This window comes from Plasmodium vivax, chromosome 12 (genome assembly GCF_000002415.2).
Source record: "Plasmodium vivax chromosome 12, whole genome shotgun sequence".
In the NCBI taxonomy this organism is placed as follows: Eukaryota; Apicomplexa; class Aconoidasida; order Haemosporida; family Plasmodiidae; genus Plasmodium; species Plasmodium vivax.
The window spans coordinates 1,508,538-1,526,433 of record NC_009917.1 but is presented as its reverse complement, the minus strand read 5'-3'; the positions used below and the strand labels follow the sequence as shown (position 1 = coordinate 1,526,433).

The 17,896-nt window shown below is 49.1% G+C and overlaps 1 protein-coding gene across 1 annotated transcript, besides 17 other annotated features; it reads right to left on the bottom strand.

Moving 5' to 3' along the window:
• Positions 1 to 487: 487 nt before the first annotated feature.
• Positions 488 to 649: a microsatellite.
• Positions 650 to 2,004: 1,355 nt separating this feature from the next.
• Positions 2,005 to 2,043: a microsatellite.
• Positions 2,044 to 3,634: 1,591 nt separating this feature from the next.
• Positions 3,635 to 3,762: a microsatellite.
• Positions 3,763 to 4,070: 308 nt separating this feature from the next.
• Positions 4,071 to 4,094: a microsatellite.
• Positions 4,095 to 4,598: 504 nt separating this feature from the next.
• Positions 4,599 to 4,634: a microsatellite.
• Positions 4,635 to 5,436: 802 nt separating this feature from the next.
• Positions 5,437 to 5,472: a microsatellite.
• Positions 5,473 to 5,654: 182 nt separating this feature from the next.
• Positions 5,655 to 5,711: a microsatellite.
• A 1,539-nt stretch (positions 5,712 to 7,250) lies between these two features.
• Positions 7,251 to 7,318: a microsatellite.
• A 484-nt stretch (positions 7,319 to 7,802) lies between these two features.
• Positions 7,803 to 17,000, bottom strand: PVX_117060 (hypothetical protein, conserved; the record flags this gene model as incomplete). The annotated part of the gene is made up of 1 exon (XM_001615657.1): positions 7,803 to 17,000. One exon carries the CDS (start codon positions 16,998 to 17,000, stop codon positions 7,803 to 7,805), a length of 9,198 nt encoding a protein of 3,065 aa, XP_001615707.1.
• Positions 8,507 to 8,530: a microsatellite.
• Positions 11,032 to 11,060: a microsatellite.
• Positions 11,514 to 11,647: a microsatellite.
• Positions 11,686 to 11,713: a microsatellite.
• Positions 11,821 to 11,859: a microsatellite.
• Positions 14,231 to 14,253: a microsatellite.
• Positions 14,328 to 14,401: a microsatellite.
• Positions 14,523 to 14,556: a microsatellite.
• Positions 17,001 to 17,742: 742 nt separating the features above from the next.
• Positions 17,743 to 17,763: a microsatellite.
• Between the last annotated feature and the right edge of the window lie 133 nt (positions 17,764 to 17,896).

The window sequence follows — 17,896 nt, the reverse complement described above, 5'->3', positions numbered from 1 at the left end:
CCTCACATGTTGTCCCGTCTCTCCCGTCTTCTCTCTCCTCCACCCCTCCCACCTGCAGGCATACAAATATACTGCACGGAGAGACAAACGCTGAAAGAAGAAATACAGCTGGATGACCACGACTTCTACGAGAGAATTTACGTCCAGAAGGAGAACAACCATTTCGTGTTGATAACGAATAAACGGGTTCTGAAGGTTCTAGATTCGGAAAAAAAAACCTTCATTTTGAACATCTTCCTGCATCTGGAGTATTGCGACATTGCACAGTAGGGGATGCTTGAAGAGGGGATAAGCGGTGGCTGCACATGGCTAGGCATGGCTATACATAGTTACACATCGCTACACATTGCTACACACCAAATGCAGGAAACACGCTCGCCATCCAAAGGAGAAACCAGTTTGACGCTCTTCTGTCTGACGTGTGCACCTCTCCCCCTTTATTTCCCCCCCTTTTAGGTACTACGATTTTTTCCTAATTTTACGGAAAAGGAAGCTCTTTCTGTGGAACTTGGAGCGGACCTACACGGGTGGGTCTTCGCCTTCTTCTTACCGAGGGGGGGAATTCCTCCCAGAGGTCACAAAAGCGTCAACGGGAATTCGTCTCATGAGGAATTGAAGCCACTGCTGCTTGTACCCCTCCATATAATCGCGTCTTTCCATACGCCGTTTTATACCACCCCTTTTTTTTTGCAGGCCTCAAAATTAAAGAGAAGAATCTGGAGATTGACTCAACTCTGCAAGTGAACTGCTTCGGGTTCTGCGAAAGGCACATCCTGATAGGGACATCCGACGGGAGGCTCTTCCTACTGAAGGTTAGTCCTTTCGTGTTGGGGGAAGAGAGACCATTCCGCTTTTCCGTGCAAGGAGAGTAACTTTTACGGTGTGAGGTTTATGGGGCGCTCCTCTCCCCAACTGCTAACCAGCCTATATAGGTAATCCAAGGGAGGCGCCTCTTCCCACACGCACACTGCAGGACCTCGTGGAAAAATATGAAATGAAAAATGAAAATGGGGAAGCTCATTTACATAAGAGTGTTTCCTACGTGCACTACTACGACGGGTACATAACTACCAAGGATGGGGACTCCCTCAAATTGTAAGTGGCTTTGCGGGTAGGAAGCCCCCCAGTTGGAGGTGCACCTGATTGGAAGCACCCCCAGTTGGAAGCACCTTAGCTTCAGCCCCCCCGTGACGCACCCCCCCCTCGCAGGTGGGCGTGCCAGTTCAGCGGAGCCAACCTGCCGGCGCGCAAAGAACTGACCATCAAGCTGGAAAAAGAAGTGCCCGTCCAAGTGAACGTCAGCAAAATCATTCCCCACGAAAAGTTTTTTCTCCTCATAGATAAAAAGAACTGTGCCATCTACTCTTCAAAAAAAAACAATTACGACGATTTGAGTACCTTCTTTTACACCCACAACAGCAAAATAAAAAAAATCTTTTGCTGGAAAAATAACATCTTCAGCTTCAGCTACAATGGGAAAGTGTTCGATTACCAATTGGATGAGAAACGAGTGGAGAGGGAATATTGCCTCCACAGATTTCGAGACTTCATTACGTGCGTTAAGTACCTCTACCAAGAAGAGGGTTTTTTTTTCTTCTGCATTGGGTTTACTAATGGGGTGATATACATAGTCAAAGTGAAGCACCTCTTTCTGGACGTTGTAACTTGCGTTAAGACGAGCAACAACTCGATCGTCCACATTGAGAGGGGCGAAAGGTGCAAATACATATGCGTCATCGCGAAGGAGGAAGAGTACGTTTTTTTTTTGCACAAACAGGAGAATGCGTTTGAGCCACTGGGGTATTTGCGGATTTGCGAAGCGGAGTTGCGGGGCTCCTTCTACCTGCCCTCCACGCGCTCCTTCTACATCCTGGGGGCGCGCAACCTGCTCTTCCGCGTCTACGAGGAGTGGTTAGCGGCATGCCCATCGGAGTTTGCCGCATGCCCGTCGGACCAACCGGCACAGTCGCCGCCCCCCCCGGCGGGCGCGGAGAACCCGTACGACCTGCGCGTCGAATATGAAATCCTGGAGGTGCAGTTCACCCCCGCGGAGGAGTCCCCCCTGTACGGCGCCAACAGCGCGGCGATGGAGAGGACGAGCGGCCTCAACTGCAACGAATGCAACGAGTGCAACGACGGCAGCCACGACTGCCGCGAATGCAGCGACAGCGAGGGGGAGTCGCCGCTGGACAGCTCCGCCAGCGACATATCGCAGGGGGAGTGCGAAAAAATGAACTTCTACAGAGACAAAATGAGCCTCACCAGGGGCACAGAGGAAGAGAGCGAGAAAAGAAAAAGTGGGGAGGAAACACCCCCCTCCATACAACTATCCCTATTCAATAACAAAAGGAAGAACCTCCAAAAATATGTAGAGACTCTGTTTGGCGAGTCGGTGATGAGCAAGCTGGAAAAAAGACGAAGAAGATACCCCACTTGTTTGAGCATAAATCTGGAGAGAGACAAACGGAAGGAAGAAGAAAAAGAAAACGCAGAGGAGGAAAAAAAAAATAAAAAAAATAAATTAAACACTGGGAAGGGTCTCTTAATAAATATCACCTGTGTAGCAAAAATGAATGACAACGGATTTGTGTTGACCACTGAAGGGATAAAAAATAATTGCATCTTTTTTTTACACCTTAATGGGAGGAGCAGTGGGAGATACAGAACGGAGAGGGGGCGAAGAAAAACCATTTTGCTCCCAACCGTGGTGTATAAAATTGCCAGAAAGAATTTCCCCGAAAGGGTATCCATAGTGAGCATGATAGTGAACGAAGCAAACCATCTACTCTTCTGCTTAACAAACCATAATAACATTTTTGTCTTTTCAACGAGATATTTTTTTTTATATTATCGAGTGAAAATCCCCCTGTATGAGAAGGTCCGCAATATTTACGTAAACGAAGGGGAAAAAAAAAGGCAATACATTTTTGTTAGTCTGGGAAATAATTACATAAAATTGGACTTCCACTTTTTCTTCGTTCACCTCTTTAATGTGTTGAAGAGGTACCATGTGAGTGGGCACCGGTGGGTACAGCGCTTCGGGAGAGGCACACAAGTGGGGAAGACCACCTGCGCGGAAATGCCACAATTAACCGTGGACTCCTTGTACCAATTTTTGATCGAAGAAATTCACGACTATATTGTGGACCAATTTGTGAAAAAAAAAAAAAAAAAAAAAAATATCATTCCTTTTACGTTGGAGGGTATCCTCTCCGATGTGACGTTCCTCATGCGGCTTTTGCAAAGTGAGCAACAAGTCGAAGCGGAGTCATCCGCGGGCACTAATGGGGAACTCCCAAAGGAGGAGACCCCTCCAAATGGGGCCGAAAAGGATAGAGGACACCCCGAACGTAACGACATCGCAGACATTTGGAACTTCATCCATAATAACAACAAAGCGGAAGAGAGAAACAAAATTGAAGAGCAAAAAAAAAAAATTAATCTCATTTTAAATTATGACCAACGTAATATGACCACCATCTTCAACACAAATGATGTGGTCCAAGATGAAAATATTCTTTACAGCTTGCGCGAAACGAAAGAAGCGAAGGAAAATGAAGAAAATGTGAAGAGGGCACTTTTACATAAAAAAAATATGATCATCAAAATTAACAAGCTAAAAAAAAAGTACATGAAATTTTTTAAAAAAAAAAAATTCCTCATCGATGTGGACATGTCCAAAAGGATATACAAAAATTTGAAAAACAAAATAAAGGAATACAAACGAGTGTTTGCCTACAACCAGCGAGAGTATGATGAAAGAATTCGCTATCTTATCCGGACATATCAGCGGTTGAAATTTTCCACACACCCTCTAACTTCCCGCACAGTGGACGGAAAAGCCACTTTCCCCTTAACGTGCATAAAAATGTACCTGAAAAATGAACGCCTGAACGAATTTGTGAAAAAAAAAAAAAAAAAAACTCGCAAGAGGAAAGTTAAAAATGAAGGCCAACTGATGGAGGAGGTAAATCACTCCCTCCACCAATTTAACAACACCAGAGAGAAAAATAAAAAGCTAAAAATCGTCAACAATGAAGACAGAATTGAAGAAATTTGTTTCAAGAAAAAAATTATTAAAATGTACGAGCAGGTACTTGCTCAGCTGGACCAGCTGGAGAACTCTGCGGCGCCCCCGCGCCCCCCTCGGCGGATATCCAGCATAACGTAGGAGTGGGAAGAAGCGCCCCTGAGAGGTGGCACACGGGGGAGGAGTCAGGAGAGGAGGGGTGGCTCCTCCCCCCATCACCGTTACAAAGAAGCGAGGAGGTCTTTTCTACACAGCACACATGTGCTGCATTTTTTTTCCCCCTCACCGCTCAGCGAGATCATTCGCAATTACGAAGACGACAAGAGGAAGCTCCTGCGCCAGATTAACTTCATCAAGGAGATGTTCAACGAGGACTTCCGCGCGGCGATGTCGCAGATGGGGGAGGTACGCTGGGAGTAGCGTCTGACGAGGGTCTCCCCTGTGGCGACTTCTTCTCGCTTCTCCCATTTTTGCATTATTACATTTGGCCCCCCTTTTCTGCCCCCCCAGCGAATGGCGCAGATGCAGGAGGAGGTACTCTTTTTGAGGGAGGCCCTGCAGAAGGAGAAGACGCCAGGCGGTAGAGCGGCGAAAGGGGAAGAAGCCGAGCCCGGGGATGGGGGTGCTTGCCCCGCTTCTGCTCAGCTGGAGGTGACCACTTCCAACGAGGTAACCACTTGCGGCGAGTCGGAGAAGGGGCCAGGTGCCCTGCTGGACCACCTCGGGCAGTTCATCCTGAAGAGGAAGAAGCAGAAGAGAGGGTGGACCATCGCAAAAATGAGCAGCATCAATTTCGACGGGACCCTCTTTGAAAGGAAGGACAGGCGTTACGACAGAGAGGAGATCGAAAGGCAGTTGGAAAGGGTGCGGAAAAAATTTGATGAGCAGGTAAATCTGCTGCACATGAAAAAAATAGAAGCCATTCGGATTATCAAATTTATTTGCCTCAAAATTGTGGCCATCAACGAAAAGAATAGCATATTAATGGAGCTGCGAAAGAGGGAGGTAAAGTTAAGGAAGCAGCGGAAGATGTTTGCAAAGGAGTTGGCCAGCGTAGAGGAGGAAATGAACAGATACATCCAGGAAATGCAAATGCTGGTGTACGACCTGGACTGCCACAATGTGGGTGTCTCCTCCTGTGGGGGGCCTTCACGGCTCTTTCCCTCGAAGGGAAGAGCGGCGGCGGAGCGGCGGCAGATCGATTAGCGGTTACTTCGCCGCCGAGTGGTAGAGCGGTGACACACGTTTGTTTATGTGTGCCCCTCCCCATGCGTATTCCCCATTTTTGCACCGCCCCCGCAGGAACAAAAGGAGAAGAACCTCCAGAGGCTGAAGGAAATGATGGGGGAAGACAGCCTCTGCTACAGGACGCTCATCAAGGGGCTGCGCAAAAACCAGGACGAGGCCTCCGACGAGGAGGAAAACGGCAGTGAGGGTCCAGCGAGCGAGTGTGCCGAACTGGGTCAACCGAAGGAGGACCACGCGGGGGGAGAGGATCGCACGGACCGCACAGATCGCACAGATCGCACACATCACACTGATCGCGCACATCGCGCAGATCCCGGGGCACCGCCCAAACAGAGTGGGCTACACAAAGCGGACCAAGTCGACCGAATAAAAAAAGAAAACATCTCCATTGTGAGCGGCATGAACAACATAAAGAAAAACATAGAGCATAAAAAAAACGAACAGAGAAAACTGCTGACGAAGAAAAAAAACATCGAAAAGGAAGTCCACATGCTAAACGAAGAAATGAAAATAATTGAAGAAGATAAGAAGAAAAATATTTCCCAAGTTAAGTTTTATATTCTTTTAAAAATTTCGAAACTAAGAAATATAGACTATCTGTATGATAAAAAAAAGTACCGCTTAAATTTGAGTAGCAACTGTGCCATCATCAGTAGAGAGCAGTACGCCGACGTGAGGAACAAAATGGAAACACTCATGAAGAGGAAGGAGGAACTCACTCGCGTCTTTACCACTCTGAAAAGGGAAAATGCAGAGCTGGAAAATGGAAATAATAAGCTATATAAAAATATGAATGACAAAAAAAATGCACTAAAAAATAAATTAAAAAAAAATGATTTAATTTTTGACTTTAACGATTTGGAAAAAAAATACCAGGAGAAAAAGAAAAAAGGAATTATACAAGAAATTAAAAACACCGAAATGGAGAACAACAGACAGATGAATCTGCTTCATCGGCAGCTCGACCGGAAGACTGCTCAACTGAATGACGTGCGTAGAAGGAACACCCTCCTGCTGGAGAAAATCAACCAGTACATTCAGGTGCTCAAGGGGAGGGCGCCTAACAATCCCGTTGGCCAAAAAGGGGGGGCTCAACTTTAGGCAACGCTTCTCCGTGTAGAGGGGGGTTTTCCTGGCCTTTCCCTACCCCCCAGCTTCCCCAGGAGCAACGCCACCCACGTGACCCCCTTCCTTTCACTTCTCCACTTTTTCACTCATTTTTTTAATTATACGTTTGTAAAAACATTAAGAAAGGAAAGTTCATTTCGATTGATAAGGGGTAAAAAAGATAAAAAGGGAAAGAAGTTTGCGTAAAGGTAAAAATGGCATCATGCTCACCATGCGCGCGTGGTGCACACATACACAACGTACAGTCGCTGCTCTCGCAACTGTGCCTTTTTCAAAAATACAAAACAGTGGCTTTTAAAACATTACATAAAAATGACAAGGTGATTGATTGACTGTTACTTGGTGCGACAGGGAAAGGGGTAATAAAATGAATTAACAAATTAAGCTGCGCCGCTACGGGGGCGCATTTTTCTGCGTGCACGGACCGGGAGGGGGAGAGGTTTTCCGCTCGCCTCGCCGACCCTCCGTATATGTACACAAACGGCCAACACACAAACGGCCAATGCACACACAACGCATATATATGCGGGCCCTTCCTGCGGAGGCCTACGCTGGCAGCCCCGATTCCACCGCCCAGCCGCAAAATAAATGGGTAATTTTATACGCATCACGTGTGCCGTGCGAACTGTGCCATACTGCTTGGCTTCTTCTCTTCTAAAGGGAAAAAAATGAGGGCGCTGAAAGGATGCCAACAAAGAGGGGGCGCATCGTCTCGTCGGGTTAAAAGGACCAACACATGCCGCCGCTGTGTCATCAAACCGGGTGATTATAACGCGCGGGGGGTTTGGACGCTGGTACATTCTCGGTGGGCGTTCCCCTTGTGCTCTGCAGATAAAGCCGCTTCTTTTCTCCCCCCCTGTGCGCACGTGCTCATATGCTAGGCGCCTAGGCGCATCCATGTCCTCCCCTCACGGGGAACCCAATTCAAGTGCCAACCTTTCTGGGGGGTGCAAATAAATTTCTATCCTTTGCTCAAAAGTGGGGTATTTGGGGGAGGTTCTTTTTTTCCCCCCCCCTGTGGTCTTCACCTGGCATACTGCTTAAATGCACTTCCACACATTTTTGAGGACGACCCGTTTCTCCCTTCTGATGTGCCAAAATGTTCCTATGGAGGAGACTACTGCGTCGAGGCTTTTTTCCCGGTCCGTATCACACGGAGGGGTTAGAGGCAAACGTGACAGACCCAAAAAGCTCTTCACCCTAAGCAGCTCATTCTCAACACAAAGATATTTCACGCTTGGGTTCCTGTCCGTCGGTAAAACAAAGCCGCGGTTATGATGTACAGTGCGTGCGGATTAAGCAGAACAATTAGAGCGACCCTTTTTTATGTGCATTTTTCTATCTCTTTTCTCTCCTTCTCAACGTGGGGTAGGGAGGACTCACTGCTCCCCCCCCTTTAGCTGCTCCACTCATCTGCGTAATTCTCCTCGTCCACTTCGTTCCCGTCTTCGTGGCAGTTGACGAGGTTTTCCTCCTCCTGCTGCTCCTCCTCGTCATCTACAACTTTAACCACTTCGTTGTGCTCTTCGTCGTCTTCCTCTGGGTCGTACTCTTCCTCATCTTCCTCCTTCTCCTCTTCCTCCTCTTCCTCCTCTTCCTCCTCTTCCTCCTCCACTTCTTCCTCTTCTTCCTCGACTTCTTCTTCGCCATCCTTTTCGGCCTCCTCCTCGTCTACTTCTTCCACCTCTTCCTCTTCTTCCTCCTCCTCCACTTCCTCATCTTCTTCCTCCTCGTCGTCCACATCTTCGTGGCTCACTTTTTGCTTTTTCCTCGCCTTGCCTTCCTCCTCCTCGACGTACTCTACTTCGTCATTTTGGTCCTCCTCGGCGTTCTCCTCCTCCTCCTCATCATTTTGATCCTCCTCTTCGTTGTCCTCCTCCTCCGCATCGGCGTCCCTCTGCTCTTCGTCCTCCTCCGGCACGTACTCCTCATCGTCTTCGCCCTCTTCTTCCTCCTCTTCTACCTCCTCGGCCGCTTCCTCCTCCGCCGCTTCCTCCTCTTCTACCTCCTCCGCCGCTTCTTCCCCCTCGGCTGGCGCGTCATTCTCGGCGGCTTCCTCCTCTTCTTCCTCCTCCTCCTTTAAGTTGGCGCCGCTCTCCTGGAGCTTATCCCCCGTGGAGGCATCTGCCTCTTCCGCCGCGTCTACCTCTTCCGCCGCGTCTGCCGCTTCTACCGCTTCCGCACTGGCGGACTCCCTCCTTCTGCGTCCCTCGTGGGCCCTGCTCTCCGCACCCTTGGCTATCTGTGCCGCGGCGCGGTCCCTCCTCTGCGGCTCCTCCTCCTTATGCGGAAGGCCCTCCTCCCCTTGGTCATTCCTGTTCTTCTCCTTATCGGTGTACATAATTTTGTAGGCCTTTTCATACTCATTATCGGAGTCGTTTTTGGAGGGTCTATTGCTGTACTGCATATTTTCTAGGTACCTCTTCAATTTGAGGTCTCTCGATTCTCTCCACTTGGTGAGCTTGGCGGTGTCCTCACAAATGCAGAGGTAGTACTTAATAAGGCTCACCAGTTTCTTCTTAAAGAGGAGAAAGGCATAATTATTTTCATGCACAAATTCTTGCTTGCTAATGGAGGGTTTGAGCCAATTGGGGACATTCACAATGACTGTGAGGGCGTACTTATACAGATTGCCTTCGTATAGGGATGGATTCGGAGGGTACTTAGAAAGGGATAAATTATAAGCAGTGTCTATGAAGGGGGCATCCAACCGTTTGATTAATCTATTCTTATAGTAGAGTAAAATGCCGGCCTCACAAATTCGGTTAACCTCTATGCACGTGCTTGTATTATCATTTAAGAACCCCATCATGATGAAGGAGCCGTACTCATAATCAGAGGGGGTAAACAAGTAATGGAATTCTACCATCCGGAAAAGTTTTCTCCTCAAAAAATTATAGAGGGTATATTTGTTTGTATTATTTATATAACATTCATCCTTAATTTTGAGTGTCTCCATATACACATTTACGTAGTTCTCCTTTCGTGCCTTTTCATTTTCCTCATTTTTGGCATCATTATTTTGATGGCTCAAATGGTTATATCCTCCCCTTCTTTTGCCAACTGCATTTTCGCCTTTCTCTCTTTTATTTTTCGTCTTCTTCATTCTTTTTCCTCCTTCTTTTAGGAATGCCGCTTTGGGGGAGGGCGCGGCTTGTTCTTGGTTTTCCCCTCCATCGAGGTTTTTCGCATCCGCCGCACCACTCACTTGCGGGTCATTCGTTTCTTGCGCCTTCTCCGGGTTTTCCACATCAGCGGTGTATTCCCCATTGGGAGTCGCCGCCTCTCCTACATTGGCCTCAGCTTCGTCCCCCTGCTGCGCTTTCTCCACACCGTTCGCCTTCTCCGTAACGTTAGCGTTTTTCTTTCCTTCCTCCTCGTCGGGCTCCTCTTCATCCTCTTCGTCATCCTCCTCCTCTTCCTCTTCCTCACCGTCCTCATTGTAGTCGTCCTCCTGTGCGCTGTCATCCGTTTCGTTCCTATGCACATGTTTGCGCTTCTTCACTTCCTGCGCTATTCCATACTCTAAGGCTTCTTCCAGTTTTTTCTTCTGCAGTTTGGTGAACCCGTTTTCGTCCACTTCGCTGTCATCCTCCTCATTCGTTGCGGCTGTTGCGGCTATTGCGGCTATGGCGGCTTCTTTGGCAGTTGCCTCCACCCCCTGGGCAGCAGCCTGGCTGGAGGGCTCACCCCCCACTGCTGGAGAGGCATCTCCTTCGTTTGACCCCTTTCCATTGTTGCCCTTACCGCCTTGCACATCGCCGTTGCTACTCGCTTCCGTCGCCCCGGGGACCTCCAAATTATCAACAGCGACTTTGCTGCTACTAGCGTTGCTACCACTTCCTGGCACCTCCGTCTGCAGTTCGTTCTTCACGTGGACCTTCTCGCTAGGCACTCCATCGAGGCTCAAATCGTTGGTGCTGTTCCCATTGTTGGCATTTTCATCTCCCTTTTTGTCTCCACTCGGGTCGCTGCTGCTAGGGGAACCTACGCCGAGGTCCTTACTGGGGGAGTCACCTCCTGCTGCGTCGCCTACATCACGGCAGGTTTCTTCTTCCTTTACTGTTACAGCTGAATTGGGGTCCTCCGCCTTCTCCACCCTCTCCTTCTTCTCCACTTCCGCACCACTTTTCGTGGCTCCCTTTTTGAACTTCTTCCCCCTCCTTGGCTTCTTCCCCTTATTGGCACCAGAAGACGACGCACCTGCGGCATCTCCCGCCCCTCCACTCGCACTGGGATCGTCCTTCCTCATACAAGTCGGTATGAGCAAAGTGTTCTGGAGAAAAATGTTGGTGCTTCTCCTCAGGTAGAGCCAGTACAAATACGTAGACAAACAGTAGTCTATGCTATCCTTGGGATGATCCCACAGGGGGAAAATGGGACTGACGTTGTATTTCTCCTTCGATATGGATGGGTGCAAATGGCAGTTGTATTCGAACAAATTCATCTTCTTCAGCATGTCGTTGCTGTGTTGGAACTGCTCCGTTTCGTGCTGCCCACGTTTGCTACCCTTCGGGGGGTTTGCTCCCGTTGCGGCTGCTCCTGCTGCTCCCTCTGCTGCCCCCTCTGGGGGGGAAGCCGCTCCGCTGGAAGCATCCACCTTGGGGCACTTTTCGCCGTTTTGACCGCCATCCTTACCAACGCTCTGACCGTTTGCATCCTTAGCGGCACCTTCACCGGGGTCCCCAACCGGGGTAACCTCAGCATCGTTGCTCACTTCATGGGGCTTCTCATTCCTATCGTTGCTCACTTCTTCGGGCTGCTTATCCATATGGCCGTCCTCCACGTTACCGTTTGCACTATACTGCTGCTCATCTTTGATGAGCGGTGTGCCGTTCTTCTCTCCCACCTGGGCCGCCTGTTCGTCCTTCTCCCCATCTGCAGCCGCCCCCTCATTAGCAACATGCAGTTTACTCACACCAGGGTCGACTTTGCTCCGTTTGCATTTCTCCTTCTCCTCCTCGGGGGGAACAAACTGCGCCTTGCGCTTAACTTCCCTGTTGCTCAGCTTGATGTCCTCTACGCAGGGCAGCTTTCTCGCGGCGTCCGCCCCGTTGGCTGCGCAGTTGGCCGTGCCGTTTGCCGCGCTTCTCTTCTTCTTGCCGCACTTAATCTCGTCCATGCTGAGGGGGGAGCTGCTGAGGTAGATGTTATTATTCGCGGGGGAGAAGACGATGAAGTCCATGTCGTCCCTAAAATCCCAGTAGAGCAGCCTGGTGCCGCTATACGTGCCGAGGATGTTAATCTGTTCGGCGAGCAGGCTGGGGCTATTGAAAGGCGTATACGACATGAGCAGCTTCTGATGGTGCCTGTGCTCCGACTTGTTGGCGATGTTCCTGTTTATTAATTCTTTATTGGGTAGCTTCCACATGCACAGGGGGGTGGCTAGCTCCTTCGCATCACAGTGGTTCATTAGTTCCAGAGAGAGCAACCCAATCCCGATGGTGTTAATGGTCCTAGACATGATGGCACAGCTGGAGGAAATACGAGCAAAGGACATTTTAAACCCTACCCCGTATTTTATATCAAAAATGCCATTTGCATTTTCATTGTAGAAATACTCCTGGTCATAATTCTTATGGTAATACTCGTCATTGAAGGAGCATTTTTTTTTCCTCCTTTGGTTATCCCCCTCGGGGGGGGAGGCGGCTTCACTGTTGTTCTTCGTCGCCTGCGCTTCTTCCCCGGCGGGGTTGTTACTGCTCTCCCCCGCGGCGCCCTCCTGGTGGGTCCCCTCCGCGGTGGCGCCGTCGCCACTACCACCACCGCTGCCACTACCACTACCACCGCTAGCACCTCCAGCACCGCCACCCTCATCGTAGTCCTCAATTCGGTTGCTACTGACAAAGTCCGTGTTGGGGAAGTTGTGCCTCTTCACACTCGCGCCCATGCCGGTCTCATTATACAAACTGTTGCTTTCGTAGTTGCGGTAATTTCCGTAGAGGCGGAGAATCCTATTCATGGCGTTGAAGTCGAGTCCCTCCCCATCATCCTGGATGGACAGCATCCCATCATGCTCAGGTGTCAACTCATATTTGATGAAAACATTTTCAGCTGGATTCAAAGCGTGTACGCAATTGTCCACCAAATTGGCAAACGCACCGAACAGCCATTTCTGCAGAGTGCAAAAGCTGTAGAGGAGGCTAATCGAATGGGTGTCCCTAAAGTAGTAGAGTGGCATCTGCGTGGTGGATATTTTCTCCCTCGAAGTGTCATACTCATGAATTCTAAGGGGATTGTCCCCCGTGAGGGATAACAACCAGGCGTCCCCAAAAATGGAGTTCTTTTTGAACCCCCCCTGGATGAATATACACGGCACGGGATTTTTGTTGGCCCTTCCAAGCACATTCTTCGATTCGAAGAAGCAACCCACGTGTCGCTGTCTAGCATTGTAAATGAACTCCTCATTGTAGAGTTTGCCCCTTAGTAAGTACCACCTCTTTTGGGAAAAAAAATACACATAAATTTCGTCACTTGAGACGATTTTCAGCTTGCCTTCCTTATTCATATAGGTTATTCCGCTGCACAGCAGCATGAGCTTTTCGATCGTCTTCGGCTCTGCGCTCTTAAAATCCTGGTGCCTCTGTGTTATGAAGATGCTACTGTAATTGGACCTACAGCCAATCTTCCCATCGTACACCTCCCTCTTCCACTCCCCTGTTATCTTCACCCTCCTCAGGATGCTATTCACGTGGTCATTTTCGTTATCGGAGGAGTCCTTATCTTCACTTAAGTTGAAGGACGCATTGGGGAGGGCATTCTCCACCAGGGCGTTATTCGTCAGGCTGTTTAAATTTTCACACGTGCTGCTCTTATCTATGGACTGACTGGCCGCCAAATTGGTTCGATAGAACTGCTTGTCGTTCCCCTCGTGGTTGTTGCTACCCGCCGCGTGGACGTTCCCACCACCATGGGCACCGTTCCCATTGTTGAACGAATCGGCGTGCATTATGTCCACCGCGTTGTAGAGCGTGCCCTCCATGGAACTCGAATTATTGTAGATAAAATTTCTGCAGGCACCTCCGCTGGTGGGCACTCCCCCCGCGCTGCTAATACCGCCTACGCTGCCTAACGTGCCCAGGCTGCCAACACCAGCTGGTGCAGCGCTGAGGGGGGTACTACTACTGGCAACTGCTGCTCCCCCAGTGCTGACCGCTCCCGAGGCAGTCGCAGAGTTCAGGCGGAAGGTCCACATATCGTCGAGTAACTTCCTCTCACGGCAGTTCTTATTCGAATCAAAGTACTCCCCACCGAAGAGGCACAACGTATTCGTGTCCGACCAAACGAAATTCATACCGTACCTTCCAATGGGGGATTCTTGGCTAGAGTAATTGATTCGGACCCACATGTTCAGTTGGAATAGGAAAATCCACATGTCATTCAAGTTAACAATATTATTATTGTAGAGACATTTGCCCCCAAAAATTATTACTCCCTCTGTTAGGTTGTTTTTCTCCCCTCGGACATGTTCACTTTTCGCTGGGTATACTAGTGAACAGTGTTGGTCCCTCGGAAGGGGGATCTTCCCCTTGGTAATTCGCTGGCTCCATTTGCGGGTCTCCATATCTAACGTGTAAATATCATTAAAGTAGGTATTTTCGTTACTACCTCCGAAGAGGAATACAGCAAGTCCGCTTTTCAACGAGATCAAGTGGGCAGTGTGGCCATCTCTCTCTTCCGGGTAGTTCCCACCAAGAGGGAGTAACTTATAATTATAATAAATGAGACTAAATGTGAGGGTATGATTGAATGGCACTTTCTTATGCTTACTATTTGTTCCCCCAAACATGTATAATTTATTACCAAATTTTACAATGCTATGTCCGTAGAGATACGCATGTGGAGATTCGTTCATTATTTTGAGCCACTTGATTCTGCCGAAGACGGACGATATGAGCATATTCTTAATGTTATTCATTTTATACGTTTCTATGTTCTTCTTAATCACCTTCATGAGTTCTTCCTCATCATCTGAGGCACTTCCCCTATTAGTCAGGGGGTTATTACACTGCATGTTTAGATTTCTCGAAACGCAGAGGTACTCGTGTGCACTGAGTCCTCCACCCTTCTGATTCATCATCCCCCCGACGGGGGTCATACCATTGTTATAACCTGACCCCTCTGAGCGCATATTCAACAGGTTATTCATGCCTGGGGGTCCACCACCCCCTTTCTTCTTATTCATATTAATCAAATTGTTACAGGACAAGGCGTATTTGTCGCTTCCCTTGGCGTACTTTAGCAGGTTGTTTAAATCGGCCTGCGTCTTAACATTGCTTAGGAGTTTCTCACTGTCGACGTTCATTCGGTCGGCGCCGCGCCCAGAGGCAACACCGCTTTGGTTACCACCGCTTTGGTTACCACCGCTTTGGTTACCACTGCCGTTGTTATTACTGCTGTTATTACCGCTGATATTGCCGCTAATATTGCCGCTAATATTGCCGCTAATATTACCGCTGATATTACCGCTGATATTACCGCTGACATTGCCGCTAATATTACCGCTGTTGTTACTGTTGGCCACGTTGGAGAGGATGCTCGAGTAAATATGATTGTTCAGCAGGGCGCTGTTCAAATTTCTGTGGTTAAACAAAACGTTCGGAATGTTGTTAACACTTGTGCTGTTGGAGTTGTGGTTCATGAAGTCATATGAGGACTTGCTCAACCCAAAAGCTGCCTCGATCCGAGCCAACCCAGATGCATCCGGAACGACGTTTCGATTGGGGTCCTTCTCCAGCTTCCTTATGATGTCATGCAGAATGTCGTGCCCCACCACAGCACCGATGTACGCGTATATCTTCCCATGGGGCAATTCGTTGTTTAAAAAATCTGTGACTATCCCCCGTATGCACACCCGCTGATCCGGGGTTGTGATGTTATGGTTTGCCAGAACTTCCAGCAAGTTGAATAGGGTTGGTCGGTAGCCGAAGTTTTCATTGTATGACTGCTGCTGCAATTTGTGGTTATTATACGAGTGGTTACTGTTCGCGTGCGCGCTCTGCACAATCTGCAAATTCTGCGCGTTTTGCGCGCTCTGTGCGTTGTACAGGGCGTCGCCACCGTGTTGGTGGTTTGACTGTTGGTTGTGCTGTTGGTGGTTGCTATGTTGGTGGTGGCTGCCATGCTGGTGATGACCGCCATGCTGGTGGTGACTGCCATGCTGCTGATGATTGCTATGCTGGTGGTGCCCGCCATGCACATGGTGGTTGACGCTTTTCTGCCTACTCGTGCACCCCAGTTTGTTATTCTTCATGAGTTCACTGTTGGGGCTGGCCGACCCGTGCGCGTTGCCGGCTCCCACCACCCCCGATGCGCCCAAATTGGCCGATGCCCCGTTGAGCACATTTTTGTTGCCCACACCACTGGCGTTGGCGCCACTCACATTGGCCCCCCCGCTGGCCGCATTCCCCACGCTGTTGTACAGTTTGCTGTTTTTATCCTCATAATTCGCCCCGTGGTACGGTAGCAGATGCGACTTGTGCGTGTGGGTGGCATTCATCTGATTTAGCCTGATTTGCTTGGCGTGCTGCACCTGCTGCATGTGGGGGTGCGTTGAAGGGGCGTTGTTACTATTACTGTTGCTGAGGTTGTCCTTCGACTGAGCAGCAGCAGATAAGTTAGTCGAGGGAACGATGTGCGTCACAACATTGTTGGTGCCGTTGCTTTGGTTTAAATTGCAGCTTGACTGGTTTACCATTTTATTGCTCTTCTTGTTGCACACCGTGGGGTTGTAGCTGCTGTCGTTACTTTCAAAGTTTTCAAAGTTGCTCTTGGGATTTTTAACTAGGTTGGTGATTGGGCCCTGCTGCATGCCCGGGGAGGACATATGCCTGGCGTTGCTGTAGCCGCCGGCGCCGCCAACACCGCCGACGCCGCCAACACCGCCAACACCGCCAACACCGCTAACACCGCCAACACCGCTAACACCGCTAACACCGCTGCTGCTCAGGGCGCCGATGGCCGCATTCGCGCCCTTGCTGCAATTGTTTATGACTGCCGTGGGGGAGGCGTTGACGCTGTTGCTCTCTGCGGTGGCGGAGTTGTTGCTGTTCACGCGTTTGAGTCGGTTGCTGTGGCTGCCGCTTTGGCCGCTATGCCCGCTGATATTGCCAGCGCTGACGTTAGCGGCGCTGGCGCTGGCACCCGCGTTGCCGCTGGGCTGGCTGCCGCCTACCAAGGTCTTGTTAAAGTGAAACAGCTGCTCCAGCCAGTCGGCAATCTTCGTGTTAAAGATGCGCGTGCCAGTGTTGATGTCAATGCCCTTCTTCGTTATGCTCACTCCTATGCACTTGTATTCCTCATTTACTTTCTGAACATGCAAGGTAACACCCTCACTGTTTTCAGGGATAAAGATATCATAAGCTTCGGAATTTTTTTTATCGTTGATGGCTTTGGAAGGATCTAATATGAAGTAAATTCCTGTGTCATTTTGCAAACATTTGATTAGGTCTAAGTTATAATTGGAGATGTTAAAATTTTTACTCATCTTATAATTCCCTTCTCTTCTCACTCGGTTGTTACTGTTTGCTTGTTTTCGTAGTTGCGTTTCAGAATTGCTTATGGCATCAACTGCTGATCCATTTATTTTATTCATTTGAGAGTGGCCGCCGCCTCATTTAACCGGTTGGTTCATTCCACGCCCTTGGCTTGCGCGGGAGCGGTGCGTGTGCGACGATATATGTATGTGTGAATGTGACGATATATGTGCGCGTGTATAAGAGGACACATGTACCTGTATGTATATACGCACGCGCATTAAAAACGTATTCGTTCGCGTGGTGGACTCCCTTCGAATCGGCAGATTGGCAACACAGTTCAATCGGCCGCGCTCAAACAAGTTAACAAAGCGTACACCTCTGTATGCACCGATTGGGGGGACCCACTTACGGGAACGTAAAGTAGTTCACGCAGAGAGTCCGCCAAAAAAAAAAGGTTACATACAAAATAAACGCAATGGGCAGAACTACACTTACGTGCGCATACAAAATGCGCCCTGTTTTACAAACTCGAGGGGGGATAAAAGGGGAAAAAAAAAAAATTCAAAACTTTGTGCAAATGGCAGGCACTCCACGCCTGTTGGTTTGGCCGCGCCGATCGCTGCTCACAAACCGCATGCACTTCACGTGTTTCTCACACCTTTCGCGCTTTTCCCAGTCCGCCTTTTCTTTTTCACGTTTTTCCAAAACAAATGTCACAACAGGGGAGGGGCAAAAATACACGTATATCACAAGATTTAAAAAAAAAAAAAAAAAAATCGCTGTGAACAGGCACTTTCCGCGTGGTAAAAAAAAATGACATGCAAGCGGTGACACGCTAATACAACACAATGGTCAATTTTAGCGCGCAGGGGGGGGGAGAAAAGGGGGGGGAATTAACATATAGCATACGTACGAATGTGCCTTTTTACGTACATAAAAGGAACGCGAAGCACAAACGTATACGCACCGACGCACAGGGCAGGTGGGGACACGTATACATACAATTATGTAC